This window comes from Penaeus vannamei, chromosome 37 (assembly GCF_042767895.1).
Source record: "Penaeus vannamei isolate JL-2024 chromosome 37, ASM4276789v1, whole genome shotgun sequence".
NCBI classification, from domain to species: Eukaryota; Metazoa; Arthropoda; class Malacostraca; order Decapoda; family Penaeidae; genus Penaeus; species Penaeus vannamei.
In genome coordinates, this window is record NC_091585.1 from 19,138,360 (window position 1) to 19,150,859 (window position 12,500).

General features: G+C 37.6%; 1 protein-coding gene across 4 annotated transcripts in view; it reads right to left on the minus strand.

The window, feature by feature from the left end:
• cher (filamin protein cher) overlaps positions 1 to 12,500 on the minus strand; it is a 133,794-nt gene that overhangs the window by 94,027 nt on the left and 27,267 nt on the right. For all 4 annotated transcript variants that reach the window (XM_070115310.1, XM_070115311.1, XM_070115308.1 and 1 more), the window contains exons 16-23: positions 12,272 to 12,436; positions 11,786 to 11,958; positions 11,325 to 11,481; positions 10,427 to 10,556; positions 4,290 to 4,446; positions 3,649 to 3,816; positions 2,755 to 2,885; positions 1,290 to 1,425 (exon numbers count right to left, since the gene is read on the minus strand). In XM_070115310.1, the coding sequence (XP_069971411.1) occupies positions 1,290 to 1,425; positions 2,755 to 2,885; positions 3,649 to 3,816; positions 4,290 to 4,446; positions 10,427 to 10,556; positions 11,325 to 11,481; positions 11,786 to 11,958; positions 12,272 to 12,436 (1,217 nt within the window). The remainder of the gene's footprint in view (positions 1 to 1,289; positions 1,426 to 2,754; positions 2,886 to 3,648; positions 3,817 to 4,289; positions 4,447 to 10,426; positions 10,557 to 11,324; positions 11,482 to 11,785; positions 11,959 to 12,271; positions 12,437 to 12,500) is intronic.

Genomic DNA, 12,500 nt, shown 5'->3' on the forward strand with positions numbered 1-12,500 from the left:
GAAAGACACATAAAAAGAACGAGAAAGCAATATTAAAAACAACCGTACCGTTAAAACAGATAAAAAAGAACACAAAATGTGACCCTCTCTTCTCTTAACAACAACAATGATAATAACAATAATAACAATGTCATCAGCAGGAACAACAACCGTAACAAAAGAATATATAGGATAGAACACAAATTATGACCTTTTCCCTTAAAAAATAGTACCCCTTCCCTCCGCCCCCCCCCCCATAAAAAAAAAGAGAGAGAGAGAGAGAAAAAAAAAGTTAGCCACAATCTCCACCACCTGCGCGGCCTCCTCTCCTCAGGGCACCCAATGTGTCACCACTAAACCTTGACTATAAAAACAAGCTTCTGTTTAAGCAGCTCGTATCTTTCCTCCTTTTTCTTTCCTTCCGATTTCTTAACGAGTTTCACCTTTCGATTTACATATTTTTCCGAGCCCGAGGGATGGAGTTGTTCTTGGTGAATATATAAACACATGGCATTTTGAAAAAGAAAAAAAGAAGTTTGTTTCGTTTGTTTTCAGTTGTCTCTCCTTCCGATAGCTTCATTTGTATGCGCTCTTGTTCGACAAATCGTTAAAGACGTTGGAAATATTCAAATTCAAACTGTCGGCGACGATCGGTTGATTCAAACGGTGACCGTTAAACCGACAAACAAGACGATAAAAGTCTAAGGTCTTGACAACCCATGTTACGTTTATCGCTTGACTATTATTTTTGGTCCGCAATTCTTATTGCCTTCACACGGAGCAATAAATAAAGAGAAGGCAGAATTGAAAAAAAAGGTTTTGAAAAAAACTTTAGTGCACATTGCCGACATTCCCCAAAACACAACAAAGACGGAATTACACACTATCCAAGTTTCTAAAGATAACAGTAAAAATATACATATGAAGTTAACTCTCGAAACCGTAGCACATTTCAACCTCAATGCAACCAGTTCCATAAATATAAAAATCATCAAAACAGAGAATACAATCCCTCTATTAACCCCGAGCACCCTTAAAAACTCCTCGCTAAACTTTAAGAAAGAGAAAAAAAATACTAAAAATCACCATAACAAAAATCAATACAACAAATATTCAAATAACATACAACGACTCTTTCCTCAAAAAATAATAATAATAAATAAAAATAAAATAATAAAATAATAATAATAATAATAATACCCTTACCTCAACCCCCACCCCCTTCACAAAAAAACACCCTAAAATAAAAGAAAAAATATCGACTAAAACCATCAAATCACAAAAACCAAACAACACAACAGAGTACTCACCGTGAACGAGTAGAACCCATCGGGAACGGGTTGTCCCCCAAACTTGACGGAGAGCGTGTACTCTCCCGCGTCCTTCACGGTGTAGTAAATGCTGAAGGTGCCGTCTCCGTTGTCCTCGATGTCGATGTCGAGGTCACTGAAGGGAGACAAAAGGGCTTGTGGCGGTGGCAATGGCGGTGATAGGAAGAACAGTGGGATTTGTAATGGTGATGAAAGCGGTAGTCGTTTTTGGAATAATGGGAACTGATGTTGGTTATATGCCAGATGAAATGGCAAGGGTTTTTGGAATATTGGCAAGAGTACTGGTTGTACTGATAAAGGTAAAAGTATGGCCAACCGCAAAATAGTAATGGGTAATAGTAAGCATGGCAATAATAGGCCTAACGATAACCGTAATTGATGATAATAATAATAATCCTATGATGAAAATAATACCACGAACAGTATAAATGATATAAAACCACATTAACGATCAATTATAACCCATAAAGTAATACTGATTACAATATCACCACCACTGGGTGAATTTTCAAGCATCCAAGTTCATACTATTTCAATTAGAGGGATCTTGATTACCTACTGATTTATGTGCCAAGAGAGAGATAAGTATCCAAGCCTAGTCTCCCGGGTTAAGGATTAGATATCACCTAATCACCTGAATCTAGGTTACGTGACCATAAACCCGATATATTTAACATTTCAAGTCTTAAAAGTTCTAATAAAAGTCAGTTTACATGATAAGGGAGTTACTTGGCAAATATTTCTTGAGTGATTTCATTCCTTCTACGCAAAACGAGGAATTATGACAAAATAGCTTTTAAAATATCAATTCATTTCTACTCTTCAGCCGTAAATAAAATCGCATTCTCAAATAAAAATATATTTTCAACAGATTTCGTTCGTTTCTGAAATTATGCTGTCTTGTGGCGAGGGAAATAAAATGAAATGTGAAAATAATGCGATACATCAAACTAGAAAACTCCCCTATAACTCATTTATACTTTTCCATTCATCTCTAATCTATATTTCCTTATTATATAAAGATAGTGACATAGGGAAGAAATCTAACAGCTCAACAATAAAACATGAAATACTCGTCAGCTTAACGTATTTAAATTAGCCTTCACAATAAAAAAATAACAACAATGATAAGGTATATGAAGATGAAATATAAAAATAAATGAAAACCTACTCCTTACACATAAAATTACCTTAATAAAAATACAAACAAAATTTACATTAAATAATTACAAAACCTACACCAAAAAATAAAAACAAAACCCACATTCAAAAACACCTAAACAAAACCAACACTTCACAATAAAAAATAAAAAACTCAAAAAATACATAAAAACAAACCTCCACTTCAAGAAAAAGAAAGAAAAAAAAAAAACTCCAAAACACCCCCCTCTCCTCTCCCACCCCCCCCCCCCCCCCCCACCCCCCAAAAAAATCACAAACGTACCTGCCAGAAGTTGATCGTATCCTGCACGTTACGGCTCCAGTGCCTGCGTTCTTGGCATTGACCGTGATGCAGTACTCCTCTCCTATAGTTAACGAGTGGTTTATGCCTTCCGTTATCTTGCACTTGTCAGCCTGGAGGTCGAGGGATAGTAAAGAACCAAATATTATTCTTAATGTCCCCATTTCGAAAAGTTGTAAGGGGTCGTAAATATAAGAGATAAATATGTGAATGAATCTTCCGTATTTCTTTTTTTAAATCATTTCATAATTCATATTCTGGTTGTCTGATTTCAAGTAGAAATATCTCAAGGGGAGTAAGTATGCAATAAAGTCTTGAAAATGCCTTTCATGCTATCGATTTATGGCCGCTTAACGATCTAATTGAACATAAAACATTCCTTATCTAATGTGAAAGACACGCATTAACGTCTTTAAGATATCATTGTACCGTAGTGTGTGTGTGTGTGTGTGTGTACGTTTGAACACCCGCTTATTTATGCTTTTGTACGTCCTTCAGCCTTCCCCTCCCGCTCCCCCTACACCATCCCCTCCCTCCTTTTCCCCCGTTCCCACCGTCCCCATCCCTCCCTCTCCTCCCCCCCAATCAATCCATCCCCCTCCCCACCCCATCCCCCTACCCTACCCTCCTCCCCCTCCCCCTCTCACCACTCCCCACACCCATCCACTCCCTCCCTCCCATCCCTCCATCCCCCTCCCCCCTCTTCCCTCTTCCCACCCCCTCCCCCTTCCCTCCCTCCCACCCCACTCCCTCCCATCCCCTAATTCCCCCTCTCCCCCCTCCCACCCAATCCCCCTCCCACCCCATCCCCTCCCTCCTCCACCCCACTCCCTCCCCTCCCCTTCCCCCTCTCCCTCCTTCCCCCCCCCCCCTCACCTTTCCGGTAGCGTAGGCCTGCACGGGGAAAGGCGAGTGTCCGACCTCCTGGTCCGCATATTTGACGGAGACCTTGTACTTCCCGCAGTCGTCAGGCACGTAGGAGGCGGTGTAGGTGCCGTCGCCGTTGTCCACCACCTTCACCTTGCGCGGGTGGCCGTCCGGACCCTGGTGGGTGAGGTGTAGTGAGGTGAGAGAAGAGAGAGAGAAAAATGATGGGTGTGTAATAGGTGAGGTGTTGTGAGGTGAGAGTTGGAGAGAGAGAGAAAAACTGTTCGTTAGGACTGCGTGGTGATGTTGATAAAGAGTTGGCGTTTGGAGAAATGGTGGTGGTGATTGGGAGGGGTGTTGGTGAAGTGGTGGTGATTGGGAGGGGTGTTGGTGAAGTGGTGGTGATTAGGATTAGTGTTGGAGTTATGATGGTGGTGATTAGGATTCGTGTTAGAGGAATTATGGTGATCAGGATTATTGTTGGAGATGTGATGGTGTTGATTAGGATTAGTGTTGGAAAAATGGTGGTGGTGGTGGTGGTGACAATGATGATAATAATAACAACAATTACAACTAACAACAACAACAACAACAATATCAACAACGACAACAAACCCAACCAAAATTCGAACCTTCCCGCCAGCACCTACCGTGACGGCCACCTGCAGGTCGCCGTGGCCAGCATCGTTGGTGTCGATGGAGAGCTCCGTGGGCAGGGAGGCGGGAATGCCCTTGGCAGACACGCCCGCGCCGTTCACCTTCACCCGATTCGGCTCGACTTGCGGGCGGACGCGGGTGCGGAATGGGCTGGGCGGGAGAAAGGGGGGGAGGGCGGGATCAGTGGGCGGGGTTTGGAGGGCTTGTTTTTTTTTTTTGGATTTTTAATTTTTTTTATTTTGCTTTTATTTTGGGCTATTTTTTATTTATTCTATGTTTTTTTTCGGGTTGTACTCTTTTTACTCTTTGTGTTTTAATGTATTAATCATTATTTTTTTTACTGTACTTTTATTTTATTAATCTTGTTAAAATTGAATGTTTTGGGGGTTTTGTTTTTTCTTTTTTTGTTAAAGAATATATTATATACTTTCTTTACAGCTTAACTACATTACTGAAAATGCGACAATCATTTTTTTCTGTATTTCAACCAGAAAATGGTAGGTTAACAGAATAAATAAATAAACAAGTGCATACACAGAAATAGTAACTGCATAGTGCAACTGTTACCCTCTAACTGAAATTAAAGCCAATAAAATTTGGCTGAATTTCTATACATCTACAGTAAAACATATCATTGCATTATAGCAAACAATAATTGCAATGATAATAATAATAATAGAAATTATAGCAATAATACCAATAATAATAAAAATAGCAATAATAACAATAACAGGAAAAATACTTCAACAACAAATGCAATGAACAAAGATCATGCAAAATGCACTATACTATAAACCTTCATAACAAGACAAAAAACTATATAATCTATAATCTTTCGCCCATACGTAGTTCAACCTAACTCAACCAAATTGTATATATTTACTTGTTTCCTAAAATAATGTTCATATATTGTGTTATTTCACCACTTATTGATTTATTTACCAATATTTCAGACCTGAAAAGTTTAATAAAAATATCCACTTACAGTTATGTGTAGGAATGTAATACCCAATTATTTACCTCTTGGAATCAGTTTCGATAACTAATTCATAATTCATTTGCCACAGAAGATGATGATAATAATAATAATAATTATTATTATTACTATCATCATAACACTGATAATAATAATGATAATAATAATAGCAAATTATAGTAATAGCAATAACAATAATAATAATAAACATTATTATTGTCAATATTAATAATATTATGATTACCATTAGTATTAATAGTAGTAGCAATAGTAATAGTAGTATTGTCATTATTATTAACATTAATATTATCATTATTATTACCATCATAATGTTCATAACAACAATGACTACTACAAAAGACAATCTTAATACAAACAGAGGCTAACAAAACAGAAATTATATATATATATATATATATATATATATATATATATATATATAGAGAGAGAGAGTATATATATATAGAGAGAGAGAGAGAGAGAGAGAGAGAGAGAGAGAGAGAGAGAGAGAGAGAGAGAGAGGAGAGAGAGGGAGGGAGAGGGAGAGGGAGAGGGAGAGGGAGGGAGAGGGGGAGAGGAGAGGGAGAGGGAGAGAGAGAGGGAGAGAGAGAGAGAGAGAGAGAGAGAGAGAGAGAGAGAGAGAGAGAGAGAGAGAGAGAGAGAGAGAGAGAGAGACTAACTTTGTTTTGCAAAATAAAACATCAACTTGCTCAATGAACTATCATACATGCAAAGACATCCAGAAATACACACAATTCACCGCTTTGATACTTCATAGTCTGTTACAACATTCAAGTTTTAAACTAGCAGAATTAAGGAGCAAGGAAAGCTTAGGGTTATCTTTTGACTAAGGCTACCCCCCCCCAAAAAAAAAAAAAAAGAATGCTCAATACAAATTGAATACATTAAAAACAAGAAGAAGAAGAAGAAGAAGTTTTAGGAATAATAAAGAAGAAGAAGAAGAAGAAGAAGAAGAAGAAGAAGAAGAAGAAGAAGAAGAAGAAGAAAGCTTAGGGTTATCTTTTGACTAAGGCTACCCCCCCCCAAAAAAAAAAAAAAAGAATGCTCAATACAAATTGAATACATTGAATACAGGAGGAGGAGGAGGAGGAGGAGGAGGAGGAGGAGGAGGAGAAGTAGTACTAGCAATAATAACATGAAGAAGAAAAACAAGAAAGAAGCAAAAGAAAATGAAGAAGAAAAAGAGGAAAATGAAGAAGAAAATCAAAGAAGATTGAGAAAAAGGTAGACACATGAAATATAAAAATAACAACAAAAAATTACCATGTGTTGTAGAGAAAAAACACAAAGTCAATAACAGGTACAAAATTAAACGTTCTTCAATTTTCTAAAACAAATACATGTACAAACAAACAAACAAATAAATTAAATAATCTCCTCACGGCTTCTACACAACCATGACAACCACATGAGCTAATTAGTCAAAATCCCATGCACTCGCGTTTGCACTTGGCCAGATTAGAACTGCCGCTAAAATCTCCTTAACTGCAGAATAATGAGCTGGTATTTAAAGAGTCTGAAATTAGCACGGGGCTTTGAGGACAGTTGCTTCACATATAGAGATTTCTCCTTGTCGGGAATTCATATGTGGGTGAAAATTTATGACAAATAAAGGGGATAGGAGGCAGTAGGAAGAATAGGAGGGAAGGGGAAAGGGAAAAGGAAAGAGAAAGGGAAGGGGAAGGGGAAGGAAAGGGAAGGGAAGGGAAGGGAAGGGAAGGGAAGGGAAGGAAAGGGAAGGGAAGGGAAGGAAAGGGAAGGGAAGAGAACAGAAGAGAAGGAAAAGGAGGAGCATAGGGAGGAGGAGATGGTGGTAGTGGAAGCAGGATGGGGGGTAAGGACAAAAGGAAGAGGAAGAAAAATAAGGTAAAGGAAGGGCTAAAATGGAAGACAGAGGAGAAGAGAAGAGAAAGGAGGAAATAGAAAGTGAGAAGGAGGGGAAAAGGAGAAGGTAAAAAAGAAGTAGGGAATGAGAGAGAAAAGAGAAAGAAGAAAAAAGAGGGAGGGAGGGAGGGAGAAAGAGGGAGAGGAAGAGGAAGAGGGTGAGTGAGAGGGAGAGGGAGAGGGTGAGTGAGAGGAAGAGGGAGAGAGGAAGAGGGAGAGGGAGAGGGAGAGGGTGAGTGAGAGGAAAAGGGAGAGGGTGAGTGAGAGGAAGAGAGAGAGAGAGAGAGAGAGAGAGAGAGAGAGAGAGAGAGAGAGAGAGAGAGAGAGAGAGAGAGAGAGAGAGAGAGAGAGAGAGAGAGAGAGAAACAAAACTATCAACCATTTCCATCATGTATATGTTATACATATAATGTTTCTATGAATGTTGCTGCCAAAAGAAAAATAAACACAAATGTTTTTAATCCATGTCCTGATTAACAAGCAATGGATATTTAACACTTATCTGGAGCCAAATAAGGTGTCATAAAATCAGTTATATGGATCTGCAACTCTGTATGTATGTATTTACACACACACACACACACACACACACACACACACACACACACACACACACACACACACACACACACACACACACATACATGCTCACACACACACACACATATATATGTATACACATATATATATATATATATATATATATATATATATATATATATATATATATATATATATATATATATATATATATACTTCATACAACCTTTCACAAATATAAATATATATAATGATATTTTCATGACAATAATTTTTCTCTCACTAAATTCATGATTTGTTCCTTATGAAATACATTCTCTTGAGATCTACAATCAAATCCACACAATCATGCTTGCAAGATCACAAATATAAAAAACAACATTACCTATAAGAAAAAAAAAAAAACAGAAATGGTAAAACACGCAACTAGCCATTTCCTAAAAAATAACTAAGTTAAAAAAAACATGCAAAACGAAGGTTGGGTAACACAACTATGCTCAGATAATATCTCAAAGAAGAAAAAAATGCAGGCATAACTAGCGGAACTTCCAAAATGTTATTTGCAATAATTTAATCAACAACCTTGGCTTATCAACTCCAGGCATACTAGTCTACATAATTCATACTGATATATTCACCGCATTTAAGTTCACTTAAGAAATATGAGAAAATTAACCATTCTTGCTAAGAATGAGTGATCTACTTCAAACAATTTATCTATTTATGATATAAAGATCCACAAAATAATATAACATGACATATATACTATGCAAATAAGACTTTCAAATGTAGTAGTCTCAGTACAGGACTTTTTTTCTTGTGTTCTATTAGTGATGATGATAACAATAGTAAAATTTCTTACAAAACTTAACGACATGAAGGTGAGAAATACAAGATAGATGAGATTACAAACCTACTGAACTTAATAACTTGTGCTTTTTCTTTTACACATAAGTCTTGTAATATTTCAGCTTATCCTATAAAATAAGTCCTTTTAGCATAAACATATATAGAGAGCAATATCACTATCATAAATAAATATATATGTAATCAAATGCATTATCTAACAAAAAACATCTACCACACACCCATGCTCAAATACAGCATTTGGGAAGTTCCTCTGCAACGCCAGGACTGACAAGACAACGAGAAGACAACCAAAAGGAGACAACCACCAAAAGCAACAGCAACAGAGGTCAGGTCGGGTCAGCGTCACAGGGCTGCAGTGTCATGCCCTTACAATAGTTGCGTCTATTGTTTTACCTTCGTAGTGGGCTGACTACACAGGCGGATGCTGGCCTAACTCGTAATCTGAATGGACTGCGCCCGGGAGAGACTATGGAATTATTTTCATATTACTGGCTTCCTCTACTCCCCTTGTCCATAAGTTAATAACAGTGTTATATTCTTTTTATAAGGAGTAAAATAAGAAAAATAAAAAAACGTTTATATATCTATAAATAGGGGTTGGCATTAAGACCTTTTAAAGAAAATGAGTAAATTATTGTAGAAGGAGGAGGAGGAGAAGAAGATTAAGAAATAAAACAAAAAAATTATTAAATAAATGAGCTCATTCAGTAAAAAAAGATTTACCAAAAGCATATACATTATGTTATTCTAAGAAACTACACATTTCTAACACCTTAATGAATACCTTTAAAAAGCAGGTTATTTACACTGAGACCATTATTGCATGAATCATTAGGAAACATCTATTCAGCATTTAGTTCTCTAGATTATTTGATATTCAAATTGCTATTACAAAAAGAAGAAGCATTTTATTCAGCAACACAGTGTTAAAGACAGCTCAAGCCTGTATTTAGTGTCCTTTCACATAGAGGTTAAATTCCACATTTTTTATTAAACTCTGTAAGGTTCACATTTTTTCAAAGACAGACAGTGCATCTTTAAGGAACAACAGAATTATTCCAATTTTCTTTGCAAGTCTTCCTCTTTAGAATGAGTTTCCTCAAATTCTCTATGACATAAAAGTATCTATGACTCAAATGATCCTCTTAAGCTAGACCAATCAATTTATTAAGATCTTGATCAGTAAATCAATAATGTTCTAGATTATAGACTTCAACTGAACAGCATTATCAAATCATCATAATATATAGTTTATTACCATTAAGTATTATACATGTCTGGAGTAACAAAACAAATGACTGATAATTATCATATGTAGAATAATCAAGTTATCTCCCTCCTAAGATATTTGTATATCACACATCAAAAATCCAAAGGTGTACCCATATATTTCTTGGAAGAGAAATGCATATCCAGCAATAAATGCAATTTTCTGCTGACACCTATCACACATAAGGATACTTACACACAGAAAATGCAGTTTCACTTTTTCTAATAAAACATGGTTACACAAGAAGTCTTTATATCTACAGTAAAAATATAACTTCAATTTCAAACTCTTTGATGCTAAATATCAAGAAAACACTATGTCTAAACTCCATACTCCGTATTTCACAGATAAAAAAATTAACAAACAAAATAGACAATCAACTCAACAAAACAAATCTAGATAGACTAACATCAATATCTACATTTAGACAATAATAATAACTGCAAAAATTAGCAAGACAACAGATAACAAGAAAACTCCCAATAAAGTAACCACAGATACAAGTAAAAATGAAAACTTAATACATGAACCCCCCGCAACTTTACAATATGAGAGTTGCCAATGCTTACCTTCCAGGGACAGGCTTTCCTCCCCATGTGATGTCTGCCGTCTGCATAGTTCCTTCCGCATGAGGCACATAGGTGACATCGTAGGTGCCATCACCATTGTCTCGGATTTCAGGAGACTTGGGCAGTGGTCCTGGGAGGGTGTTGAATGGGAAACAAATTGGTTATTTGGTTGGATGAATGGTTTGAAGAGGAAGAGGAAGAGGAAGAGGGGAAGAGGAAGAGGGAGAGGGAGAGGGAGAGGGAGAAGGAGAGGGGGAGTGAGAGAGAGAGAGAGAGTGGGAAAGAGGGAGAGAGGGAGAGGGAGAGGGCAAGGGTGAGAGAAAGGAAGGGCAAGGGAGAGGAAAAGGGGGAGGGGGTTTGCAGGGAAGGGTAAGTGAATGGGATGGGACAGGAGCAGAAAGAAGTGGGAAGTGGTGGGACAGGGTGGGACAGGATGAAAGGAAGAGAAGAGGAGGATAAAAAAGGGGAATGGAAATGGATGAAGGGGAAGAAGGAAAGGGTGAGGGTATGGGAGAGGAAAAGAAAAAAATGGAAGGAACAGTGAAAGAAGAAAATGGAGGAGATAAAGAAAAAAAGAAAGTTTAGAAAGGTGGGAGAGGATGAGGGATATGGATTGAGAAAGGATGAAAGAAAAAAATAATGAGAAAGACTAAATTATATAAAATCAACATCATTACTTAAATCAGTACTGAAGTTATTCATAGTAACCCTGTTACTGAAAAAAATAGATATATACCCAAGTCATAAAAATAATATAAACACAAGTTACATTAACAACGGTTCTTATTGCAATATCAATAACAAGAGATAAATTAAACTAAAGAAAATAAAAGTGTCCACAACAAAAATCTCATCCTCAATGCACAAATAAATATAATCTTAACTCCTTTTCACCTACCTTTATCTGTCTTGATGTTGACCCCTAGAGGAGCCTTTCCAGACTTGGAGCCATCGACGTGGAAGGTGAGAGGGACACCAGCACGTACCTTGCCTGGTTCCAGCCCTGAACCCCAAACGTTGACCTGGGATGCGTCTACATTCTGGTCCACTCCCACCTGTTTTGAGGGAAAGTGAATTTTAACTGTATGTTGATATGGTTTTTGTTACTGCTACTCTCTCTCTCTCTCTCTCTCTCTCTCTCTCTCTCTCTCTCTCTCTCTCTCTCTCTCTCTCTCTCTCTCTCTCTCTCTCTCTCTCTCTCTCTCTCTCTCTCTCTCTCTCTCTCTCTCTCTCTCTCTCTCTCTCTCTCTCTCTCTCTCTCTCTCTCTCTCTCTCCCTCAGAAATAGGTAAGAAAAATATAATTACACCCCCCCAAAAAATATACATAAAAATTAATAATACTGAGTAATAAAACCTACTTTGAATGGAGATCCTGGAATGTGCTGGTCAGCAAACTTAATGGAAACATCATAGTCCCCAGCCTCCAAGGGGATGTACTCGACAGTGCAGGAACCATCACGGTTGTCCTTACATGTCATCTTGGCCTCAGATGGTCCCTCAATTGCCAGGCCCAAACCACCTGTTCCAGCACCTGTGTCCAGAGATTGGAAGAAGGTCATTAGCAGGTTTGACAGGACAGATAAAGAGACTCAATGGGGTCATATGTTTGGGTCAAGATTCAAAAGTAGATGTAAGGGTCAAGATGTATGATATGTTTGAGTATCACATATATAATGGTGATTTGTTGTTTGTTTTCTGCAATCAAATGATGGACTAATATGCATTGTATACATCAAGCAAAGACAGCAACTTAAGAACATGAAGAAGAAACAGAACAGTAAAAATGAAATACAAATTCATAAGACACCTGAGAAAAATTATTGGCAAATAGCTTGTACACAGACCTTTTGTTTCAACTGTGAACGTATTGACCTCGTTCACAAATCCACGATCGAGACCTGGGCCAAAAGCATGGCACTTGTTGGGGTCACATCCACGACGCACGTTGACTGTGAAGGGTGACCCAGGCACTGGCACTCCATCATAAAGGAGATCAATAGTGTGGCGACCTGAGTGAGTGCATCAGATTACCATTAATCACTGGTAATTAATATTATATACTAAATCATAGTT